The sequence below is a fragment of the Pyrus communis genome, chromosome 10, assembly GCF_963583255.1.
Source record: "Pyrus communis chromosome 10, drPyrComm1.1, whole genome shotgun sequence".
In the NCBI taxonomy this organism is placed as follows: Eukaryota; Viridiplantae; Streptophyta; class Magnoliopsida; order Rosales; family Rosaceae; genus Pyrus; species Pyrus communis.
In genome coordinates this window covers 839,788-864,302 of record NC_084812.1, presented here as the reverse complement: position 1 = coordinate 864,302, position 24,515 = coordinate 839,788, and the positions used below count along the sequence as shown (strand labels likewise).

General features: G+C 38.7%; 4 protein-coding genes across 6 annotated transcripts; 1 reads left to right on the top strand and 3 right to left on the bottom strand.

The window, feature by feature from the left end:
• Positions 1-1,494: 1,494 nt before the first annotated feature.
• On the bottom strand, positions 1,495-3,754 carry LOC137747509 (putative glycerol-3-phosphate transporter 5). Of its 2 annotated transcripts, none has more exons than XM_068487634.1 (2): positions 2,410-3,754; positions 1,495-2,164 (listed from the first exon to the last, which is right to left on the bottom strand). In XM_068487634.1, exons 1-2 carry the CDS (start codon positions 3,305-3,307, stop codon positions 1,614-1,616), a joined length of 1,449 nt encoding a protein of 482 aa, XP_068343735.1. In that variant the 5' UTR covers positions 3,308-3,754; the 3' UTR covers positions 1,495-1,613. The 2 variants fall into 2 exon arrangements, with proteins under 2 accessions (XP_068343735.1, XP_068343734.1); XM_068487633.1 differs by having other exon boundaries at positions 2,320-3,750.
• A 178-nt stretch (positions 3,755-3,932) lies between these two features.
• Positions 3,933-9,017, bottom strand: LOC137747321 (110 kDa U5 small nuclear ribonucleoprotein component CLO-like). The gene is made up of 11 exons (XM_068487414.1): positions 8,895-9,017; positions 7,753-8,503; positions 7,470-7,538; positions 6,156-7,352; positions 5,937-6,035; positions 5,695-5,853; positions 5,335-5,420; positions 5,057-5,255; positions 4,783-4,893; positions 4,447-4,653; positions 3,933-4,313 (listed from the first exon to the last, which is right to left on the bottom strand). Exons 2-11 carry the CDS (start codon positions 8,491-8,493, stop codon positions 4,215-4,217), a joined length of 2,967 nt encoding a protein of 988 aa, XP_068343515.1. The 5' UTR covers positions 8,494-8,503; positions 8,895-9,017; the 3' UTR covers positions 3,933-4,214.
• A 7,352-nt stretch (positions 9,018-16,369) lies between these two features.
• On the top strand, positions 16,370-20,723 carry LOC137747366 (uncharacterized). 2 transcript variants are annotated; one of them, XM_068487463.1, is made up of 6 exons: positions 16,376-16,591; positions 18,173-19,153; positions 19,452-19,625; positions 19,903-20,045; positions 20,162-20,272; positions 20,376-20,723. In XM_068487463.1, exons 1-6 carry the CDS (start codon positions 16,469-16,471, stop codon positions 20,455-20,457), a joined length of 1,614 nt encoding a protein of 537 aa, XP_068343564.1. In that variant the 5' UTR covers positions 16,376-16,468; the 3' UTR covers positions 20,458-20,723. The 2 variants fall into 2 exon arrangements, with proteins under 2 accessions (XP_068343565.1, XP_068343564.1); XM_068487464.1 differs by lacking the exon at positions 19,452-19,625 and having other exon boundaries at positions 16,370-16,591.
• A 689-nt stretch (positions 20,724-21,412) lies between these two features.
• Positions 21,413-23,965, bottom strand: LOC137747478 (uncharacterized). The gene is made up of 5 exons (XM_068487593.1): positions 23,255-23,965; positions 22,376-23,155; positions 22,197-22,276; positions 22,025-22,096; positions 21,413-21,942 (listed from the first exon to the last, which is right to left on the bottom strand). The coding sequence occupies exons 1-5, from the start codon at positions 23,579-23,581 to the stop codon at positions 21,594-21,596; spliced, it is 1,608 nt and encodes a 535-aa protein (XP_068343694.1). The 5' UTR covers positions 23,582-23,965; the 3' UTR covers positions 21,413-21,593.
• Between the last annotated feature and the right edge of the window lie 550 nt (positions 23,966-24,515).

Genomic DNA, 24,515 nt, shown 5'->3' with positions numbered 1-24,515 from the left:
TGTCATCCACATAGATTAACAAGAACACGAATGAACCATCTTTCAACTTCTTGTGGTAAACACAATGATCATAATGATTTCTTGTATAGTCTTGACCCTTCATAAACTTGTCAAATTTTAAATACCACTGCCTGGGCAACTGTTTTAAACTATTAAGAGATTTTCTGAGCTTACAAACTAATCTTTCCTTGCCCTTCACTTGATACCTCTCAGGTTGTCTCATATAAATCTCTTCATCCAAATTACCATAAAGTAATGCAGTCTTCACGTCTAGTTGTACCGATTCAAGGTTGCTTCAAACCATAAAGAGATTTTCTGAGCTTACAAACCAATCTTTCTTTGCCCTTCACTTGATACCCTTCAGATTGTCTCATATAAATCTCTTCATCCAAATTATCATGAAGGAATGTAGTCTTCACGTCTAGTTGTACAAATTCAAGGTTGAATTGTGCAATTAGGGCAATCAATATTCGGATGGAGAAGTGCTTAACCACATGAGAAAAAATCTCATTATAATATATTCCATCTTTCTGAGCATATCTTTTAGCCACTAGCCTAGTTTTAAATCTTACCAAGCTCTTGTCATTCACCCCATCCTTCTTTGCATAAACCCATTTGCAGCTAATTGCTTTCCTTCCTCTAGGCAGATCCACCAATTCCCTAGTCTTATTCTTGTGAAGGGAGAGCATTTCATCGTCCATTGCATCATGCCATTTACTCACTTCTTCACTATTTATTGCTTCTTCAAAATTAGTGAGAATTTCAGCCTCCATTACTGGCAATGCATATACCATGCAGGCCATACAATCTTTATATCTCGCAGGTAAGGATGTCTCTTTTTCCCTTCCTTTTGGCTATGCAATCATCTTGTTTCTTTAGTTCTTCTGATGGTGTTTCTTCTTCGTGATCACTCTCTTCATGTTCAAGTTGATCACCTTGCCTTTCTTCTTCCACAGCTTCCTTACTTGGCTGTGAATTCACAATTACTTGTTCCCCAAACTCCACCATCTGAACATCTTCCTTCAATTTCATATGACTTTCATCGAATGTCACATCTCTACTTACTATAATCTTGTTCAACTCGGGACACCAAAGTCTGAAGCCTTTCACACCACTATTGAGTCCCATAAAGACAGCTTTCTTGGCTCATAGATCCAGTTTGTTTTCCTTCACATGAAAGTAGGCATTGCATCCAAACACTCGTAGCTTATTGTAGTCCCGAGCTGGTTCTCTAGACCACACTTCAATGGGTGTTATACCCTCCAATGTTGTCGATGGTAGTCGATTAAGCACATGACATGCATAGCTCAAAGCTTCTGCCCAAAATCTCTTTGGCAGCTTAGCTTGAGATAGCATGCAATGAACTTTCTCGAGCATGGTCCAATTTAGTCTCTCTGCAATCCTATTCTGCTGTGGAGTATGTCTAACACTGAAATGCCGAGTAGCTAATCAAACATCTAATCTAACAAAATTTATCGTTTGACCAAAAAAAATAAAAAAATAAAAGAATAATGAATGTGGAACAAAACAATGAGATACAAAAAACGTAGAGAGATGGATCTGCCTAAAATCTACTTACTTTGGTGGTATGACAAGAAATTAGAAAATCTCAATCACTGTGTGCCTCCTATGCGGCTATATAAAGACCATTTTCCCTCATTCAATTTCCCTTTAATCTCGGTTCTCGCAATCCGAATCAAAAACAAAGTTGCACAGAAAATAGCAAGAATCAGCATAACAAACACGTTGTTCCACCCCGTCGTGGAGATATACCCGGCCAAAAGCGGGCCAAGAGCTGCCCCAACAGAACCTGTTCCGTCTATGATTGCAGTTACAGTGGCTAATGCTCGGGAATTTCCTTTGATCGTGGTCTGCGTACCAAGATCAGCAGCAACGGCTGTTGTGATGAGTGAGTAAGGGCCATTCACCAGCAATCCCGAAAGAAACATCAAAACAATGTTGGCGACCATCGATAGGCTTCCATAAAGCCAGTAGAGAACAAGGGCTGGAACCGAAAGTAACAAAAACGCGATTGAGGTTACAGCTCGAGCTTCAAGCATATCAGATATCAATCCTGCTAAAATTCCACCAAAGACTCCTCCAATATCGAATATGGCTGAAAGGTTCCCAGCAGTTTTGTGTGACAAATGCATGCCGGCAACAGCTGCAAGGTGAAACAAAACTCACAATGAATACAACAAGATTAATGAAGGTGGTCGCTTAAAACTGAAGCATGACTGCATGAACCCTACAATAATCACAAGACTATCCCAAGAATTCAATTGCAATCATGTATACAAATCTAAATTGAGGAAGTACCTGTGTGCCTTATGTAAAAGGGCAACCAATAAAGGAAAGTGTAAGACACAAGCTTCGAAAAGAAGAGGCAGAAAGCAAATGGCGCCACACCTGGTAACCTCCATGCCTCTAGAAACCCAACTGCAGCCAAAGAACCTGTGTCTGCATCGGCATCTGCATTCTCTGTTCCAAAATCTGCAGTCTCTGATCCAAGAAGCCCTGCTTCCTCTGATTCTACTTTCTCCTCCAAATTCTCCACGCCATTAACTTCCACATTCATCTGAATCTCCTTCACCGGAGACTCAAACCCCAAGTCTTCTGGACACACAGGAAGAAACAAAAACACCACAATCCCAACCAAAATCACCAAAACCCCGGGCACCACAAAGGACCAACCCCATCCGAATTCCAAGACCCCAGATGCCACAACCGACCCAATGATGTTTCCAACCGAGGTATGCGAACTCCAGACCCCCATGATCAACCCCCTCTTCCCTTTCTCAAACCAGTTTCCCACTATAGCCACCACACAGGGCCACCCAATCGACTGAACCAATCCACAAAGAAGTTGAACCGCCATAAAGTACCCCAATACATGAACATCAAACCAATATCCTAACCCGAAAAATATCGTTAAAATGCCACTACACATCATCCCAAACACAAGAAACAACCTCAAATCAATCCGATCACCGACATGCCCTGCAAAGTACATTCCAATCGAATACGCGGAAAGAAACGCAAGATCAAGCTCTCCTAGCCGGTGGGTGCCCCGGGGACCATCAAAGGGAGCCCACCCCGTGTCGACGGAGCTCCAATTGGCCTGAACTGTGGGCCCAAGCACGCTCTTGACAATGCTTGGGGGCTTTCTGGAGGCATGGAAGGAAGCATAGGCGAGGAAGGTGATGATTAGGACTGAAATTTGGTGGAAAGCTAGGGTTTTGTGTGGGGGTTTGAGATTTGGGAAAAAATTGAAAGCTGGAGCTAGGGCTAGGGTTTCGGATCGCATTTTGTATCTGACCCCAAAATATTGCTCCACAGAAATGCTCAGATTATACAATAACTATGCTTACAGAAAAAAATGGTGGATCCATAAAGATGGAATCTTTAATCACAGAAAATTCAGTGGCTGCAAAGAATGGAAAAATGTATAAAACCCCTAATTTTACCTGATTTTTCCGATCAAATCTCTGTTTGTGCAGAGGGGGAAATGGGGACGAAGCTAGGGTTAGGGTTTTGAGATTGCCTCTGTTTGATCCGGTATCGAAATTTGTAAAGAAATCTCTGTACAAAATCATAAAGAGTAAAATAATAAGGATTTCGGATTTGTGTTGAAATTTGAAGGAGGAAGGCCTGAGATTCAAAGATCGGGGCTTTCCTGGGGACGTCTTGTCTAAGAAAACCCCAAGTTTACCTAATAAATTATTAAATTAAATTTTGAAATTAAAAAATTAAATGGAGTGAAAGAGAAAAGTCAAAATCGTGGAAATGGAAGATCTTGATGACAATGTCAGTACTCGAAGTTAGTCACACATTGTAAACGTGAAAACACGTAACAATGCATAATTAGTTTAAAACACATGACGGTGTAAACAAGTTTCTTTCGTAGAAAAACGGGATAAAACATGTATAAATTAGAAAGAACAATATCATCAGATAACATTACAATTTAGAAATTCTCACACCAATTTTTCTATGAAGTTAGGAAGGATTTGACGAATATCGGATACAACGGTCGCAAGGGTATTGGACATCAAAAAGTTACAACAGCTAAATTTACCCTTGCATTCAAAATTGTAACTTGTAAGCTCCACACTACAACTACTTCTACGGGTTTTCATCCAAATAAAATCGCGTACAATTTCGTTCCTCAACTTTGGACATGTGGACAAGGTATTGTGAAGCCCCCGCCACGATCATATCATTTGCAGATGAAGATCAGCTGCCTGCTGAGCCAGCTCCACCATCATAGCCTCGTCGAAGAATTTGTTGATGCTCACATCCTCGCTCATTCCCTGCAAAATTCAACAAAACAAAACTCAGCCATGTAACGAGGCAGCAGCGCATAGTTTGGAAAAAATTTAGCATGTGAGTCAAACTATTCTCGAGGTACCAAAAGTGGAAGAGAGAGCAGACGGAATGTTTTACCTTTCTACGTCTTGTCTTGACCATAAACTCACGGGCCAGATGCTGAATCGGGGCAGGTTCAAGGGGTCGCAGAACGATGCTCTTATCAAGTGGATCCCCAGGGACTATAGCCCAGTGATCGAACACAGAGAGGCAGAATGCCTGTCCTTGGGTATGGTACCTCAAATCAGTTTCAAAGCCAAAAGATTCGATCACCGGTAAGAACGCCTGAAATTCAATGGACGAGAAAAATAAATGAAATCAATATTATGACTGCACAGTCTTCACTCCCATGATAAAAACCAAGACCAGTATAATGGAATTGAAACTCTACAAAAATAAAGTTATCCAACAAACCTTGACGATATAAGCAGGGGTCCCAGGTTGAGGAACATCAGCTGTAACGTGTCCACGCCTGCGAGATAGAACAGTGTAGATCGCAGAAATACAGTCGATGGGTGTTTGTATCTGAAACAACAGCATCAGACATAAATTAGAAAATCAAAGTGCAGAGCCACTCATTGAAGTGAGGGGATTCATTCATAAAGCAATCTAAGTTCCTGAGGACTTGTATACAACCCTTATTGAAAATCAATCTCATTATGTGTTAAGTGAAGGAGCAAGGAGTTACCTCCACATAATATACTGGCTCCATAAGACGCGGTGTTGCCATTAGGAAAGATGAATAGGCCACACGTCGAGATGTGGGAATGATCTGGCCAGATCCACGATGCAGTGGCTCTTGGGCAATCCTTGCATCCACAATTTTGAACTTGACATTTCTGATTGGTTCATCACAAAGGGGTCCTTCTCGAGCACCCCACTGAAACCTGGGCAAAATAACATTATAGTGAGCAGTAAACTGAAACAACAATACAGGGGAAAAGGACAAGAATTCAAATAAAATACCCTTGAACAATTGAATCCTTCACAGCATTCAGCAAGCTTTTGTCGACTTCAGTGGAAAGTGTGTCATCTAATAGAATGTTAGGTCCCTGCAAATATACCTTTTTGTCAAACAAAAGCACTAGGTCTGGAACGTATAGCTAAAATTTGAAGAAAGGCAGAGGGAGGGAGAGATGAATAAAAGAAAGTTATATAGAAGATATATAAAGCTATGTTTTGATTTCACAATGTGATTTGCTATCCGCGGGTTGGGGCGGGGCTAGATGAAGTTATGTTTATACTATATTAGGATTAAAACAGAACCAAGGACAGCAAAAGCACTTCGTAAACAAAATAACATGCTGCCTGTAGCAGGTGTATTACCTGCTTATCAGGGCCAAATGCCCATATGGACCGTGCAGCAAGAACATCCCACTCATATCTAGTCTGGAAAAAATTGCCAATATCCTTCCGAGACCAATCAATGCTTACAACACCATTCTCAATGTCCTCAGCAAGTCCTCTCTCCAATGGCTCTGCAATCTACCAAAGGACAAAGGTTTTTAGCACGTCATAATTTAAAAACTGAATCACATAAAATTTCTGAAAATTAGGTTGCTTCTTACCATGGTTATTTTATTCTTCTTATTGGGTGTTTCAGCAAAACATTTCATTGACGACGACTCCACCACTGTTTCACAAAATGAAACAACAGGATCCGCAACCTGCAAACAAACGCATATCCATCAAGAAAAAAAAAATTCTTGACATCCCTAAGAGGTGGAAAAATTGCGTTGAAAGAAAAAATTGTGAAGAGAGGATGAGAACTTGGAGAAATCAATTACCTTGACTTCTACTTCCGAATATAACTCTCTAAGATCCTTCATTATTGAATCCAAGTAGAGTTCTCCTGTACCTAATATCGTGTGCTCCCCAGACTCCTCAACTTTAGTGATTGCAAGAGGATAGCTCTTGCTTATCTTTCTTAGTCCCTCCACCATCTTTGGCAGCTCACTTGGATTTAGTGGCTCAGTTGCAGTTTTCACAACTGGCAGAGTATTGAACTGAAGAGGACGGAAGATGTACACATCCTCGTCATAATATTCATTACAGATGGTGGCAGTTTTCATTATAGAAGCATCCACACCTTCAATAAGAACCCAAGTACCAGGAGGAGCCTCGGCTATTGGTATCCTGTCTCGAGCTTGATAAAGCCATAACTTAGTCACCTCTTTGACTGTCATGTCCTCCTCATCCTCTGGTGAATAGCCTTCTCCCAATACCCGTACAGTCTGCCCTGTCTGAATCTTGCCACTATAAACCCTACCAAATGCATCAAACACACTACAGTCGGACTTGGGATACAATTTTGTCACATTGACCATCAAAGGACCATCAGGATCACAATCTTTCATCGCCTTGTAAATCAAAGAGTCTTTTGGTCCAGTATATATATGGTCTACTTTCCTTGTTGCGGCACCTTTAGGAGAAGGAATATGTTGAACCAGCATATCAGTAAAGCCTGAGGCATATCCGAAAACTGAGCTACAAGCCAATCTCAGCAGAGGTCTAACATTCAACTTGTAAGCTGCATTGCTGAGGGTGACACCAAATTCAGCAAGAGTTGCCTCCACACTCTTTTTATGTTCCCCAATCACCTGGCTATAAATTTTATACAGGGGTTCGAGCACAAACTCGACAAATGACCTTTCGCCTCCACTGGCAGGGGGTTTTCTCCTAAAACTCCTGTCATCCGGATGATAGTACATATCTCCCCAGAGACGAGAGGCAAACTTATCTACGTCCGTATTATCAGCCCCATGGAGTTTAAGATATAGCTTTGCAAACGATTGCAATGTGAATGACCATCCTGCGGTAGCACTTGCAAAGCAAACATTTCCTGCAACAGGGTCAATAATTTGTACACTGCCAGCAGTTGATGAGGCCGCAGTTATGTTGGTATTAATGACGTCCAAAGTATGCCTTATCTTGAAGTACGCATCTCTTGGGGGCAATTTGAGTTCGGTTATCAATCTGTCAACCTTTGACATGAAAATTCATGTTGGTACTAATAACAATATAATTAATGGGTTCATGCTTGTGATAAAATGGAGGGAAAATGAGAAATAAAGAAGCCCTGAAATAAGAGAAAATCTTACCTTGTTGATTACAACCACAATTGGTAGGCGCTCTTGGATTGCATGGCGTATAGCCCTCTCAGTATTTACCTGCCAATCAAAATCATAAAATTTTCTAAGCAAGGGGAATATCATACCCATTCTGACATTCTTCTACAGATGAGGCAGTGATATATGACAATATCATGTTGATGATAGATCTTATATTAACAAAAAGTCAAAAACATAAAATCATAGTATAACAAAGGGCACAACATCATATTGCATATTCATTATTCAATGAAACAAAAGATGAGTTGCTCACCATCATTCCTTCTGCAGCGTCCACAATCAAGACAACACCATCGGCAAGCCTAAGGGCTGCAGTCATTTCATCAGAGAAATTGACATGACCAGGCGTATCCATGATGTTGCACAAATACGATTTACACTTGCTATCCTCGAGTACAAGGGACATAGGAACTGTCTTAATGGATATCCTCCTCTCTTGTTCATCAATCCTTGTATCCGTGTACCTCATGTGCTTATCGCTATTTGAATCAAAAGTAGACATATGGTGAGTCTGCTCCACCAACATATCCATGAACACTGTCTTCCCGTGCTGCAAGTGCCCCACAAGTGCTACATTCCTAACCAGAGAGGGGTTCGACATAAGTCCCAAAAGGAACTGGTTCGACACGTAGGTGGAAGAATCCTTGACACCAACCTCAAACTTGACATTCCTAACAGGCTTAATAATGGGTTGTTCCAGAGGCTGTGCATCTTCATCCATAACCAATGTCTCAACATCTTCACCGTAGACCTCTTCCGCGGTTGGATAATACTTTTTATCCTCAGCAAGGACAACCTGGTTGTCCATATCGACATCATTGGAGGCAGTCAGCCACCCATTGGGACCAGCAGCTGCATCATCGCCGTCCGATGCATCCCTATCCTCTTGCCTATCGGGCAGCTCCTCATCCTCGTCCTCTCTATCACTCTCTTGATCAGACTCGATTTCCGGGCCTATGTAATTCCCAAACTCATCGTACAGACTGTCATCCATCCTACCAAATCTGCTATTTCAAAAAATCTATTACTTCACTAAAACACTAACTAATTCACTTAAATCAAATGGATTCCGATTAAATTCGATACAGGAACAAGTTGGTCATGTTAGTTTTCTCAAAGTAACACAAAAATCAAAACTTCGTTCAAATTTTGGAAATCTGGCAACAAGGTTTAAACTTTGAATGCTTTAACACTAATTAAGCCACTGAAATGAAATGGGTTCCAACCAAAACCCGAAAAGAAACAAATTGTCGATGCTCTCGATTTTCTCTAAGTTACAAAGAATTAAATTTGTTTCCAGATTTTGAAAATCTTGCAGCAGGGTTTGAATATAACTACACAAAAATATACACATATTCGTAAGTGAAAGATACGAAGCAGAGAAAGGACCGTTACCTATAACGCTTCAAGGGCAGAGCCCAGAGTCGGAAGCACTGTTCGGAGTTGAGAGAGAGAGAGAGAGAGAGAGAGAGAGAGGGGTTTATCGAGGGGTTTCTGGGCGGTGTGCGAATAGCGGAACTTCGTCTCTTTTCTTTCACTTTTGTGTTTTGTTGGTGCTTTGGTCTTTTAACTGGACTGGGCCCTATTTTGGGATGATATGATTTGGGCTTCATTGTTTTGGGCTTTTTTTATTTAGGCCTTTTTGGGACTAGGTCGATAGAGAGAGAACAAAGTCCAAGTCAATAGAATTGTTAATTTAAAGATATTAAAATTTGGGCGCCCGAATGGCTCATTTACGCGAAACCGATTTGGTTAGTCAAAAATACTTGAAAGTGTTTTTTGATCATATAAGTGTTTGTTAAAGGTTAATGCTTTTGGAAATAAATTATCTCCAGATCCCTTCCATTTAATCATTCTCATCAAATAATATGGGTTATTGAAATTTGATCTAACAGTTAAAAACATAGACTCATTGTAAAAGTTATAATAACTTTAACCGTTATATCAAATTTCAAGAGTCCGGATTGTTTGATGATGGGATTAGGTGAAAGGGATCCAGAGAGAATTTATTTCCAATGCTTTGGATAGAAGCTACACTTAATATTACGGTTTAATGGTATTATTCTTTACTTGTAAGTAGAGATTTTAGGTTCCATTCTCGTCAAATGCGAATTTGAATTACATTATTGCTAGTCGATTATGAAACTTAACTCATTCTTCCATTCCTTATTATAGATATTAAGGTTTGTTCAAATAAAAAGAAAATGCTTTCTATAGAAGCAGTTCGAAACCGAAATTGGAGTTGAACTTTGAGTAACATGAAAAGAACTTACATACCATGCCACTAAGCTGCGAAATTGATGTTATATCAAACTATTCATGCAATGTTATATGAGCAAGTTAAAATATATAATGGCGCATCTTAGGGTTGAAATATCATCTTCTTATTATGTGATTGCATGTAAATTTCTCTCCTCAAATACGAGTAGATATTCTTAGTGCATCAAATTGTTTCGAGTAATTTTTACCTATCAATATAATCCAATCAATTCATTAAGAATGATCAAAGATGTATTATTATAATATGGAGCTGCATTTTATTGATATCATAATACGCAGCATATTCAACATAGTACCATTACGGACAGATACATGATCCTCTCCAGCTGAGCTGAGCTAGTCTGGTGGTGATCTTGAACATGATTAGTAAACTAATTAACTAGAAAACATGATTAGCACATATTAAACCACAAGTAGTACACCAGAAAGTTCTTGGTCAAGATCATTAGTTAGCACTTAGCAGCGACCACCCGGTCCACCTCCACACCCGTGGCCGTGATGCCCTGGTCCTCCCGGACCGCCTGGAGGTCCATGGCCGTGAGGGCCGGGACCTGGAGGGCCGCCAGGTGGTGGCGGACCATGGTGAGGTGGCCCGTGGTGCGGTGGTCCGTGGTCATGCGGTGGCGGAGGGCCTGGAGGTTGGTGCATCTTCGACAATCTTCTTAATTTGCAGCAGTTACACAGAGACTTGTAATTCTTCGATCTAGCTACTCTCTTGTTTTTATTGATGCGGCGAAACTGTTGAAGAAAGTAGTGGGATTTTATAGTGCAATGGTGTCGGTGCAAAAAGCAAAAGATCAACGTCCACGTACATTATCTTCACTTTCTTGCTGGTAGCCACATTTCTTCGTCGCGACAGGCGCCACATAAAAAATAAAAGATCTTTCATATTTTATATGAAATGTTATCCATCTAAAGAACAATGATAAAAGTGGTGGGATCGATATTCTTTTTTATTTTCTGGTCGGTGATATGTTGCAAGTTAAACGTGTGTATCACGCAGAGAAGATTTTTGTTTATGTCTTGTTTCATTCTGTGTGGTCATTCTTCTGAATTAGGGCAACCACAAGATTCATAAGCCCACATCAACAAGTCGAGAAACAGATTTTATGTTACGAGTTTGTAGTTAGGCCATATTTGAATTTTTTGTTCTTTTGGACGAATTTAAAAAAAAAAAAATCTAATTTTTTTTTCTACAAATACCTACACCATTCCTACAACATTGAAAGCTGAAGATAAAAAGTGTCACGTAGATAAGAATTCTATCTAAAATTTGCACAACCAATTACATCTCGACACGTGGCACTCGACATCTTATCCGAAAAATTATTAAGTTTACGTAAAGATAAGAAATTTGGATAGTTACTCACTTTAGCGACATGTGTCACTCTAAATCTATCCGAAAAATTATTGAGATTACATAAAAATAAGAAATCTGGAGAGTCACTTACGCTAGTGACACATGTCACTCGAAATTCTATCAAAAAAAATTATTGAGATTAGAAATCCGGAGGCTTATTCATTTGGCGACAAGTGACTCTGAAAATATGTCTGAAAACCTTATTTTAATATGGTAGTTTAATTTAATTAAAATAATAAATTATGTTTGACCTATGACCTTTGGCCCCTTTTGTTGGAGATGGTTTTATTTCAAAATGGCCCATGGCCCTTTGGCTCTCTTTGTTGGAGATGATATAAAATATGGTCTAATATTATTTATTAAAATATAATTTCTTGCAAGGCTATAGAGCTAAAGGGAGCCATTTGGCCCTGTGGCGTTACATTCATATAATACAATAAGAGTGATGTTATTCCTACCCCAATGTCTTGTCTTCCCACCCACCTTTTAATGATTTTTTTAATTACAAATTTGTCCATTTACAAAAAGACTGATAAGGATATTAATTATCTTGTTTTGCTTAATTAAAAAAATAAAAAAAAAAGGTTGGGTATGAGAGACGATTTGTTTACCTTAAACCCTAACTCATATTTTCATCTCCTTTCATTCAGAGAAAGTAAATAAATAGCAATGGACTTAGACGATGACTTTTTCATTGAACAGGTGGAAGATGATGCTTCTACAAAAAAGGTAGAAGATTATGTTTCTATTGAAAAGGTCGAAAAATAATTTGTGTGTAGGTCATTTGAATTTGTCCATCGTATTTTTAAATTTATCGTTGTCGAATTCTTTTGAATTTGGATACCTCTGTCGTTTCCATGTGAATTTGCAGACCTTAGTGGTTTTCATTTACATATTATTTGTTATATATTTTAAGAGACAATTTTATAATTTCATATGTATATATATATTAAAGGTTATTTTGGGAATAATAGTGGATGAAAAAATAGCATTTTAATTTTTAAACTTTTTAAGATGGCTGAGATTATAATGTGGGTGGGAAAATAAAACAATGAAATGAATCTAATAGTTTTCTACATACATTTTTTATTTTACGTTGTATTATTAGTGCGGTTGTATTATTAGTGCGGATTACGCACTGACGATATGCGCATATTTCATTTGTTCTCCTACATCAGAAAAGTTAATTGTAGTGATGATGTATATGTTAATTTTATTTGTTTCTTTACACTGATCATACTTCAGAAGCTAGCTTTTGCAGCAATTAAATTAGACATTTCTCAATTAACAGATCGAATTAAAGACCAAAAATTATCCATGACCTGCTGCACGTCGGGTTTTTAGTTAGTTGCAGCATATTTGTTTGTAATTAGATTTGCATACATGAAAGGAATGGAAATTTTGCATCTTAAACCACACTTTGATCAGCAGCTCAGTGCGTACCAAATTAACTAATTAATTAAGAGGAAATTAAAACCACAAACCCATCTTATTAATTTACATAATCATGCATACTTTTTGGGTACACGAAGTCATCATTCATTAAAAATGCATGATCATGAGAGGACTCACCGACTTAGTTAAAACTGGAAATGACATTACAATACACCATACATCTACATACATGCATGCAAGCATATATATTCATCATACGATGGATGATGATTCATGGGTGGTGATGACCAGGACCATGATGGGGACCATGATGGGGATCATGATGTGGCTTGTGTGGTTCAGGAGGGCCATGGGGAGGGCCAGGGGGAGGTGCGTGAGGTCCACCGCCTGGCTGAGGAGGAGGAGGAGCATGGGGTTGCGGCGGAGGAGGCTCCGGATGAGGTGGTCCGTGACCATGGCCCGGTGGTGGTGGATGGTCAGGCATGTTTCTCAGTCGATCTTTTTTTCTTAGTTCCCTGCAACCATAAAAGTAGAAATATTGTTCTGAAGTGTGTCAGAACTCGACGATTATGTAGATTTTATAGGAGTGGATAAAGCATTAAAGTTAGGTCTTTAACTTTTGTATAATATATTTTAATTTGCCTTTTTGTTAATGGGGTGCAGAACTACGTGGAGAAAGGATAGAAAGCTATGTAGATACAGACATGGTGTTTCTTCTGTACAGGTAAAACGTGTCCATCATATGCACCAACTGCTAGTCACACCCGTCGATCCATGGTTGTCTTGCTGGTAGTTGAATACCTACAATTCAACTCAATATTTCTCTGCCGATACCTTGATCAAGTATTCAAACACACCACAATCAAAGGGACTTGTATTGTCTATTCTCTCCATCTCATACATTTCTCTTCCTCTCTTATTTATGATCATGGTTAAGTCACGTTAACATTTTATATTAATTTTTTATAAAAATAATAAAACAAAAAGCAATGAGAATATAAAATGTTAATATGGCTTAACTGCGACCACAGAAATAGGAGAGAATAGAAATAGTATGAGATGAAAAGGGCAGACAATCCAGGTCCCAATTAAAATGCTGCCATTTTTCTCTACCTCCAATTTATAATTAAATAGAGATAATCATATGTCTTGACACATTTGAAATTATCGATTTTCTCTGTCAAATGAGAAGAACTTTCCCAAAACATGTATAGCTTTTTGTATATCTTTCTAGTAAAATGTAGTTAATATGCCAAATTTTAGTAGAATATAAGGGCCATGTTCCATAATTATCCTCGTGATGGGAATAATTTTGTCTTTCACATCTTAGTTAAAAAAACTATGTTGCATTCCTTGTCAGATAAAAAAAAACTTTCATGAAACGTATACGATCTTTCTCTAAGTTTCACATATGGAAGATGGAGGTCAATTTTTAGTAAAATATAAGGCCCATAAGTTTCATAATTATCTTTGTGATGATAATAACTTTGCCTCACATCTCAAGTATACCAATGTAACCAATCACCACTACAAATTTCATGGCTTCATTGTACTCGTATATATACCAAACACGTAACCCTATCTTATCATAGGAGTAAATACTATATTTATCAATTTTTTTTTATACAATAGTGTCATCTACATACCCATTATTTCTTCTCACGCACTCATCTTAATTTTTGGTCGGAAACGATATGAATTGAAGAAGACGAGTGACTAAAAATTAACAAGAATATGTGAGAGATAAAAATGAGTGTGCGAATAACACTGTAGATCCCATATTTATTAAAAATATTATACACATGTAGTATAAAAAATATGATAAGCCTAACATTTTTCCTATTAGAGCATTTCCATCCCTAATAAATTTGCTAGCCCAAAGCATTTCCATCCCTAACAAATGTGCTAGTCCAAAGTCTATTTCCCCCCCCAAAAAAAAAACCCACTTCACCCACCCAATAGGCTAGCCCAAAGTGGAGGCCATCTTTGAGCCCACACATAACGAACTGAGCAATAGACCGGCCTACATGACGCCAGACTGATGTCAGACATATGAATTTCTTTTTTTTGACTGCTGGCGTGTGGGATACACAGGCACGCGTTCCAGCATTAAAAAAAATGTCAGAATCTTACCATGGGCCATGTGTCCACTTCTGGGCTATTGGATTTTTTTTTTCTTTTTTTTTTTTGAAATCCAACGGTCCAGATTAATTAACTTAATAAAAAATTATAAAAAAATTGTTTAAAAATACAGAAAAAAATAAAAGATTACACACACACACACCTAACCATCTTTCAAAATTGTACCTTCGAAAAATGACACGAAATGTGACAAGATTGGTTAAAAATTATATCCGAAATTAAAAATAAAACTATTTTTTATTTTTTTATTAAAAAAAATTAATAATATTTTAATACGAATTGACTAAATTCTTGCCCAGCTTATTTTTTAGGATGGATGCACTTGACTAATTACTGTTCATTGGAGTAAATTACTATTCATTTAGGTGGATTAAATGAACTTTGAGTGAGCTCATTTTTTAAAGGTGGAGTTGATCTTAACTTTGTTTTATACTGAATACATTGGGGCGAAACTTGATGATCCAGGCCCATATATTTGATGGGTCGGTCAAGCCTGGTCCAATGTAGACATTAGGGATGGGCAATGGTTATGGCGGACGGGTAATTGCGATTATTTACCCATAACTGCTTATACTCATACATGCATAACCATTTACCCGTTGAGTAATTGTCTGAACGGTTATACCCATACCTATAACCGTTTATAAACGGTTAACCATACTCATAACCACGTACTCATTTAGCTGTAACCGTATACTCGTTTATTCATACCTGTTTACCTGTTTGTCCATTTTTTAACCCATTTACCCCTTTTTGCGCCTATTTACATATTTTTTTTTATAACTGTAACTGTATACAACTCCAATAATTGAAATAATAAAGCCTAACGACAGTTTTAATCAATCAAGGTAATATAATATATTTGCTAAAATTCATGTAGGTTCGACATATTTTTCTTCTATACTCAAGCAAGTATTCAATTATAACATCTATATGACTACAAAGTAAAGCTTCTAAAAACTCAAGGTAGTCATTATCTTGAATACTAGATGATCAAAGCACCAAAATATTTCAAAACTATACACTTACGAACACTAATGCTTTAAGCACATTCAATCACAAAGTCTCATCGACTCGTTCTCACCAAAAAAGGCCTACAAAAGAAATGTATAAATTGAATTAGTATCCCAAAAGAAATGTTTTTAACCAGAGGTGTTGGCATGTAGGAGGAAATATGTATGAAGGATAAAAAAGGACATCTAGAAGAGAACGCACTAAGGTATAACTAGTGAATGTGACCTCAGATTATACATCGTATTCGTACCACAGGTCCACTACCGGTTCCCATGGCAGCAATGTAAAAGTGAATTAAACATACCAGTCAGATTCATCACCTAGCTACTATGATGCACATCACCATTATACGAACAGGTTACAGTCTTACAAATTAGGTTTTTTGTTTTTTATTTTATTTTATATATCTATTAAAATAAACGAGTAAATGGGTAATTGTTATAACCGAGGTTCATACCTATAACCGTTTATTTAAATTTTACGAATAAACGATTATACTCATAACCATTTAATTATCTAAACGGTTACCTATAACCGTTATCGTGAACTTTAAATAAATGGATAACTGTGGTTACCTATAATTAATGGGTATTCGCCCGTACTAGGAGAAACCACTTGTTCACAAAGAAAATTGAATTTGAAATAAAAAAGGAAAAATGGAAAGCCCTCTCTCTCTCAGCTGGTTTGCTTCAATTATCATCATTCATCACCAACTCTGAAGCGCTCTCTCCTCTCTCTTTCTCTCTCTCTCTCTCTCCCTCCTCTCTCTCTCTCTAAAATGGGTTCGAGCAGCAGTCGACTGGGCTCGCGCCCATCTCGGGCCCGAGTCGATCGCACCGCCAGTCGTTCCATACTCTCCTCTTTCGTCTGCGGTGGCTCCTCTGCACGTGCTACTCACGAGGTACCCTTTTCTTCATCGTCCTCCACTAAAATCGATGCCTTCAATTCAATCGTCAATGCCCATTTTTGGATTTCTCATACTTTTTACATTTTTGGATGCAAAATTCGATTTTTACTGGTTTTGGATGATTTGGGATTTGACCAAATTAGAAGAATTTTAAGCTTTTTTCATTAAATTAATTTTCTTTTGGGTTTGATTTTCCTCAATTCAAGTTACAATCCAATAAAAATCTATGGGATTTGTCCAGCTGATGCAGAAAATTGGCCCTGTGCTCGGTAATATCATAATGATTCAGTTACTTTGAATTTTCGTTATAATTTCCCTGCAATTGTGAATATTGTATTCTTATTTTAAAACTGCTAATTATGTGACCGTGTTGTTGAAAAAAGTTTGGGGATTTAATTAATGGCGACATTGAATTGACAGTTCGAGTTATGTTTGTTTTAATGTATACATTTGTTCAAGTCCAGTATAACAATCGTGAATGAGGAAAAAGGATTTAACTTTGTTTTTGGGGTCTGAACTATGTTGTTTGATTTTTTAATGTTTTTGAATATGAACTTTAATGATGATCCCCGATGAGTGGTTGGTAGGATGCTCAGGGAAATGGTTGGATAGAGTTTGATTACTATCGTAGAACTTGAAGGTCAAGGTTCTTAATGGTGCGGAGAAATGATCACATAGTCTTTAGCGCAACTTATGTTCTTGAGCTGGGAATCAGTCATGATGCTGATGTAGTAGTGTGAAGTGGTTGGTAAAAATGTTTCTGTGTATATATACACCCATTCTCGGGAGATAGAGAAGATTTAGAAAAGTTTGGATGAGTAACGATATTTTGCTAGAGTATAAGAATATAATTGTGTGCAAGTCTATTATTGTTCATGGGGGTCCTCATGATGAACGTATTAGGAATCTTCTGGAGAAGTCGAGGCATGTAATTAGATATCGAATGATTGCAGTTGTTTTTATTTAGTGCTTTGCGATGCACTTGTGATGACAACCTTAATATATTATTTCCATGAAGTCATGAAGCAGAAATTTTGCTTGGTGTTGGTTTGAAGTTGAGATACCTAGCATTAGTCTATTTAGCATATAACTGAAATTATTTATTCCTGTGTTACTTGTGTTCATTTGGGAGTAAATGCACATCTCTTCTGATGGACAGTATAGAAAAGTAAGTTTAATACTTTTTTGGTGGCCAAAGAACTGTGGTGGTACGTAGTTGTATTGATGCCTTGATAGTGTATTTTGACCTTTTCTACCAATACCCTACAAATTTCGTGAATCATTTTTTACTTGGTAATTATAGTCATATAGATTACATAAGGAGACTGATTTGCTTCATGCCTTGATAGTGTATTTTGACCTTTTCTACCAAAACCCTTCATCGTGAATCATTTTTTACTTGGTAGTTATAGTCATATAGATTGCATAAGGAGACTGATTTGCTTCATGCCTTGATAGTGTATTTTGACCTTTTCTACCAATACCCTTCAAATTTCGTGAATCATTTTGTACTTGGTAGTTATAGTCATATAGATTACATAAGGAGACTGATTTGCTTCAGTACTCTTCCTGCAGATGGAAGATCACGCACCTGAGTGTCTTGTGAAATATGCAGAGCAATCTGATCTTAATATCAATCAAGTCCGGAACTCTGGAGAAGGAACCTCGTTAGTCTCCAGTAGTGGACAACAGTTCACCTGCCCCATTATTGAAATTGGATCATCATCTGAGAGCACTGTTGAAGAAGGATTAAGCAGTGTTGACACAAGTAACCAGGGGAAGTGCTTGTCCAAAAGTAAAGAACTAATACCTCATCAGGTAAGTGCCGATTATAGTCACGATCAGTCTTGTAGGGATAATAGTACTACCGCTAGTACTTTGTTTAGACAAGAACAATCTTCAGAAACAGTCTCTTTGAATGGTTCTGCTAATGTGGATTCAGTCAATGGCATTGACATTTCAGCAGACAAGAATGTATCTGAGAGCTGTCCCGACGTTATGCATCCAAGTAGTTCATCTCCACAAGGGATTCGGAATTCCCGTTCTCAGGAAGTGTCTGTTGAGAATCATGTGGCTGACGTAAGGGGTGTACAGGGTTTTAATGCTGATACTGATTCTGCTAATGTTTCTGAAACTCCGTCATCTTTCGACTCACTTGGAAATGATTCCCTTCGGGAGGCAATGCCTTCTGGTTTAGGATTCCTTGTGTCCAATAGGGAACAAGGCCAGGAAGATGGAAGCGTACTTCATGTTGATGTTATGAGCATTTCTTCCAACTTATTGAGGAGTAGCAATGCTGATGCAAGTAATCGTGAGGCTAGAAGGAATGGCAGGCGACTGTTCTGGGATGCATTTTCAAGGCGCAGCCCCAGGAGGTTTATTGATTCACCAACCATTCTTTTCTCTACTGATGATACTGAGGATATGGGATTTCATGACAGATGGCTGCTTGGTTTGAGTGGTGATTTCTTTGATGATGAAATTGGAGTTGATTCTGGTCACCGGGCCAATAGAATTCCCAACTCGAGTGAACGACGGCGACATTCTAGATCTGAGGTGATAGTTTTTAATATTAAGAAATATTATGATGTTTCAGTTACATGGCTTAACTTGGATCTTAAAAAATGAGTTTTTTCATTTGGGAGTGTATGGGGGGGCTTAACCTTATTTTGGATATGCGTATGTTCATTTACATGGTTTACAAATATATCATTCATCAAAGGTACTTTTATACTTTATGAAGTGTTATATCCAGATGTTTTACGGGCCAGAGAAATCCGTAAACTGTAGCAGCTTTATTTTTTGAGTCCCACTAGTAATTTTCATTGATTTGCATCTGTATGACCCTTTGTAGGTCTGGGAAAGACTTCGTGTTGGCCTTGATGATAATGGCCAGCGTAATACCTCTTGTCCCACAGGAATCCACCCTCGTGGCATGTGCTCATGTGGCTCATTCTTGATGGCTGAAGAGTCTAGTACTCGGGCAAGTATATCAAGAATTGTCATGCTCGCTGAAGCTCTATTTGAGGTCATTTTCTTTCTGAACTCTTTCATATGTCTTAAGTTAGGAGGGTATTTATGCAACTTAATTAAATCAGGGATGATTTTAGTATATTCTTCTTCTTGAGGTCTCTTTGAGGGCTTTGGCTGCATGTTTACCAATCTAGGTTGAACGGCTGTGATTTGGTTTCCGCAGTTTTTATCTATGTTTGAGGGTTAAGCTTAGGGGCAGATATTACACAACAGATTACTGTGTACCTTATGAATGTATCAAACCTAATTTTGTTGTAATGTGCGATGTGCAGGTTTTGGATGAAATTCACCGCCAACCTGTGTCGCTTTCACTATCGATGGTCTCAGCTCCTGCCCCAGCATCTCTTGTTGATGGTTTTCCTCTTAAAAGTCACACAAAGGTTGACAAATCAAAGTCCGGGGATGACGTTGAACAGTAAGTTTTACTTAATTTAAGTCATGCGTCATGCCTGCTTTCTTATGGCCTTAAATGATTTCATCATTAGGGAGCATAATGAATTTGTTTGATCATGGTGAGTTAATAATTGATAGGTGTTACATATGCCTCGCTGAGTACGAGGAAGGGGACAAAATTCGAGTTCTTCCTTGCCATCACGAGTATCACATGTTATGCGTTGATAAGTGGCTCAAAGAGATACACGGGTATTGTCATTGCCATCCTCTGTTTCCCCCCCTTCATGATTGTCCTTCATTTCCCCATGTATTTTTTCTCACCGAACATCTCTCTGTTCATTCCTACTTACAGAGTTTGCCTGCTTTGCCGAGGAGATGTTCGTGAGGGTTTCACCGACTGTTCTGTCTCTAACTCGGAGATATCTTCTCTGTGATTTAATTGTACATACTACACAGTAATGTATATAGTTAAAGACGGTTCTTCGCGTCTACCACGACATGTTTTGGTCCCCCAATACTAACTTGTATCTGAATTTTTCCGAAATCCACGATATTGTAGCGTCTGCCGTCCTTGCTGCGGATTTATAGCACTCGTATAGGGATTGAAAAAATGAGATACTTACATATCAATGTGCATGTATTGGCATCTTCGTCTCAACAAAGAGGCTTCAAATATAGCAAACCCTAGAATTTTCGTTTTTGTTGGTTATGTGTTTTTTCTTTTTTTATTTGACAAACGCCAGCGTTAGGAAGTTACATTGTTAATTGTTAAGGGCGAGGGGGATCAATGGGGATTGAGACCCAATGATAGCTATAATGTGTTGAAGTTCTTCAGGGATTGAAACCCAAGGATAGCTATAATGTCTTGAAGTTCTTTGTAATGTTGTACAGTTTCTTTAATCCGCACCAAGGTGTATAAGCATGATTGTTTTTCACCATTGCAATGAAGCGTCATCTGCCTTTTCTTTATCTTTTTCAAATAGTGGGTTTCTTGCTGGAATTATTGGTAACGGACCTCCCATTATTGCTCAAAAGCTTGCAGATTCCTTTGCCTTTACTTGAACGTCTTTAAGAAATCTTGCTAGTTTTGTTGTCAACGTCTTGAAGAAATCTTGCTAGTTTTGTTGTCAAAAGTATAGTATCTTGTTAGAAAGACGACTCGGGTTCAGGTTTCTGCAAAAGATTCCTCCTGCTGCCGAATTTTCAATTTTTAACTTGATTTCCAATCCAATTCCGCCACTTTGCCTGCATCGCATCGCAAGTAACCCTAACTCCTGATGATCATGTCGTATGTTTTGATTGATTTGTTTCTTGTATTACACGCATGTTGGATGTTTGCATGAAAGCCCTTAGAGGATTTCAAATAGTGAGTGAGAAGAACTAAGAAAATAAAATTCAAGGAGCGAATCGAATTCCAAAACATTGAAGGAGATAACACATTGCCTACATTTACAAATCAAACATAAAGTTTGAATGCTTGGAAGAACAGAGTTCTTCTCTCATAGTTCATACAACATATTAAGCGATCTCTCAATCAAAATACATATTAAGCAATTACTCAAAAAATGCATTAGTAGCCATGCCCCGGGATCCAAAAGGGATTCTGGTTCTGGTTCTGCTCTTGTGTATAAGCTGCCGGTTTCGATCTCAGCTTCCTAGGGGTGGTGTGAATGTGATCATCACAGAATGGATTGGTTTCATGGAACTTTGAAGTATAATTGTGGTTGTTGTCTTGCGGCGGAGCAAAGAGATTTGGGTGACAATTCTCCTCGTCATCTTGGAATGCAGTCCATCGCGCTGAGTGGATACCGTGTTTCTCTCTTGCCGCATTTCTCAAGCTCTCCATCTCCCCAACATGCTCCTTGAACTCTTTCCTCACCACATCCAGAACAACTTCTCCATACCGATCGCACCACGACCTGACAACGAAACACAAATCAATGACAAATAAGAGAGAAAGTACAAACAGGCGATGGTTATAGTTAGAGAAGATTTGCTCACTTGGGAAAGAACTTCTTCAGATCAGCCTTGTCCACCGGAAGCCTGGTCGAAATAGCTTCAATTTGTTCATTCCTGAGCAAATCACAAGAATCAAACTCATATATTTTCGATACAAAAAGACTGCTTTTCGATACCAATGTATATGTTAAGAAAGACTCATCGAAAGGCTTACGTAAATCGAAGATTTGGATTTGAAGCGCAAAGCTCTGACTGAATTCTTGACAGCTCTTTCTTTATCTTCTCCCCTAGAACCTTCAGATCATACACAAAGAAAAAAAACAACCTTCAATTTCGGATCAAGCTTCAAATATTAGCCAGCAAATTACGAAATTAAATCAAACAGTTTTGAACCTTGTCAATGAAGAAATCGGAAGGAGAACCATCCGAAAGCAGCCTCCTTTTTATTAGCTTAGTGTCTGGCCCTTCACCCATGGGGATTGGAACAAGCTTCAAGTGAGCCTCACTATCCGATCTTTCGTGCAGCGGCAGCGGAGTTGTCTCGTCCTCCGAGTCATTCCTCTTCCATTTCTTGAATCCATCAAAACCCCATTGCTTTTTCGCCGATTTCGAAGGTGTTTGTTCATTTTCGTGGGCATGATCCCCCTGACCCTCTTTCTGTTCTCTCTGAAACAGACTCCTAAACGGTTTCCTCCTTGTTCGATCTGCGCTGCCGCTCTCTTTCACTGGCTCCTGTGGCAAGCTTTCCGGCATAAGAATCGACGATTGATCTCCTCCTTGATGCTTAGAAGAGCTGGAAGAAGAGAATTTTGACGAATCAGGCAAATCGAATATGCTTTTTTCTCCCCTGTTTTTCCCATGTTTGTAAGGTGATACAAATCCCAACACCGAAGCTGCCCCTTTGATTTGTTTCACTGCCGAGCTGTGTTTCAATTTGTTCTTCGAATTCGAACCCTCTTTTTCCTTCGTTAGCAAGCATTTCTCATCCTTCAAGTCAATTTCCGACCACTGCTCTTGATCTGTATTCTCTTTCGGTTCCTTCGCTGGCAGCGACCCTGAAGCGATTATATCTTTGGCCTCGATCTCAGCTCCCTGTGCCTCTAATCGCTGCAGCAACGGCCTTTTCGAAGAATGGTACTCGTCTTCCGATATGCATTTCGCATACAAGAGCTCCTAAACATTGTTGGTTACTCAGAAAACCAAGAAACAAAATCCAATCGAAATAAAAAAAAAAAACAGGGAAAGAGCTGAGATTGCAGACTGGTATTTTACCTGCAAGAACAGCAACTTGTCTCTCAGAATAACCGGCTGTTCATGCTCCGCCACCTGAGAGGCAATGAGGGTTTCGAGCAAATGCAATCGGAAAGCGGACACCTCGGTCTCAGCCAAGATGCCTTCTTTGTGAAGACCCATCAAGTTCAGAATCTGGTGGAAAGAGTCCTGCTGCCACTTGAGGTTATCCGACTGCAGCTTCGAAAGCCTCTGCTCCGCCGCAGGCAACCGCCGCTTCTTGAAGCTAAAGGGAAGAATGGACTTGCACAGGGAGGTCATGGAGTCGTGTATTGTGGAGTAGTATGCGGGCGCGTATGAATATACCATTTTTTAAATTCTGGGTCCTTGATTTGAATTGCCGAGTGGGTTTAACAGAGATCGAATTCGAGAAGTTGCCAGAGCTTTGGATTTGGATTTGGTTTTGTGGGTGTTTTTCGAAAAGTGAAGGGAGATTTCTGGGAGTTGCGGTATGTGAAGAAGATTAATGGTGGGTTGAAGGTCGATTGCAGATTTGAAATTTGGGAGACGGGAAAACGGTCACTAGGAAACTAGCCGTTGCGGGGAGAGTCTAAAATGGTAAAATTCGCAAGGTGCCAAAATAATGAAAATAATTGGTCCACCGAACGGCGTCGTTCGGTGCCTTCCCCTTGGCAATTTTTTTTTTCCGATTTATTTTATGAACCTATTCATATATACGCGAGTGCTAGAGCATAGATAAATAGTCAAGAACTAAGGCTAAATTCTCGTCCCACATAAGATGGATATTTATAAAATAGAGAAATATGAATTCCCACATTGTGTTAAAATCGTCAGAACCGTCTCAAGCTCTTATCGCATCAGGAAACATGTACTAAAATCTGAAGGAGCACAAAATAGTAATCGGGAGTGGGCTGAAAAATAAAGTTTTATAGAACCGTGGTTTTTTTTTCACACAGTAACCTTTCACTGTAAAACTTGTATAATTTTCAAAATTCATAATGCTCATAATTTCGGGTCAATTTCAATCACGATATTGTCTTAACCTTAACATAAAAAATCTTTATTCGTGCCACTCATCCTTTCCGAGTTATGTCTTAGTCACACGTCGCATTGAAAACTTTGAAACGTTTTGGACTCTTGCGTCACTCACTTCAATCGATCAACGAATAATTAATCAGTTTATCTTGATCCTTGCCTAATCATCTCTCCATCTATATAATCAAGACAGAGATAAATTAGCTAAATTGGATCTACTCTTTAGTGACCTCCAGCTAGCCTGTAG

What these genes read in the sequence shown, in the direction of transcription:
- LOC137747509 (XM_068487633.1), bottom strand. Translation starts at nt 3,307, where the DNA reads ATGCGATCCGAAACCCTAGCCCTAGCTCCAGCTTTCAATTTTTTCCCA. An exon ending in CTTTTACATAAGGCACACAG is followed by an intron (nt 2,165 to 2,319) that starts GTACTTCCTCAA and finishes TTCACCTTGCAG; the next exon opens with CTGTTGCCGGCATGCATTTG.
- LOC137747321 (XM_068487414.1), bottom strand. Translation starts at nt 8,493, where the DNA reads ATGGATGACAGTCTGTACGATGAGTTTGGGAATTACATAGGCCCGGAA. An exon ending in AGCCAGTATATTATGTGGAG is followed by an intron (nt 4,894 to 5,056) that starts GTAACTCCTTGC and finishes CTGTTGTTTCAG; the next exon opens with ATACAAACACCCATCGACTG. An exon ending in CCCCTGCTTATATCGTCAAG is followed by an intron (nt 4,654 to 4,782) that starts GTTTGTTGGATA and finishes ATTGAATTTCAG; the next exon opens with GCGTTCTTACCGGTGATCGA.
- LOC137747366 (XM_068487463.1), top strand. Translation starts at nt 16,469, where the DNA reads ATGGGTTCGAGCAGCAGTCGACTGGGCTCGCGCCCATCTCGGGCCCGA. An exon ending in GGCGACATTCTAGATCTGAG is followed by an intron (nt 19,154 to 19,451) that starts GTGATAGTTTTT and finishes GACCCTTTGTAG; the next exon opens with GTCTGGGAAAGACTTCGTGT. An exon ending in TGGCTCAAAGAGATACACGG is followed by an intron (nt 20,273 to 20,375) that starts GTATTGTCATTG and finishes TCCTACTTACAG; the next exon opens with AGTTTGCCTGCTTTGCCGAG.
- LOC137747478 (XM_068487593.1), bottom strand. Translation starts at nt 23,581, where the DNA reads ATGGTATATTCATACGCGCCCGCATACTACTCCACAATACACGACTCC. An exon ending in AATCCAAATCTTCGATTTAC is followed by an intron (nt 22,097 to 22,196) that starts GTAAGCCTTTCG and finishes TGATTTGCTCAG; the next exon opens with GAATGAACAAATTGAAGCTA. An exon ending in CTGAAGAAGTTCTTTCCCAA is followed by an intron (nt 21,943 to 22,024) that starts GTGAGCAAATCT and finishes TTTCGTTGTCAG; the next exon opens with GTCGTGGTGCGATCGGTATG.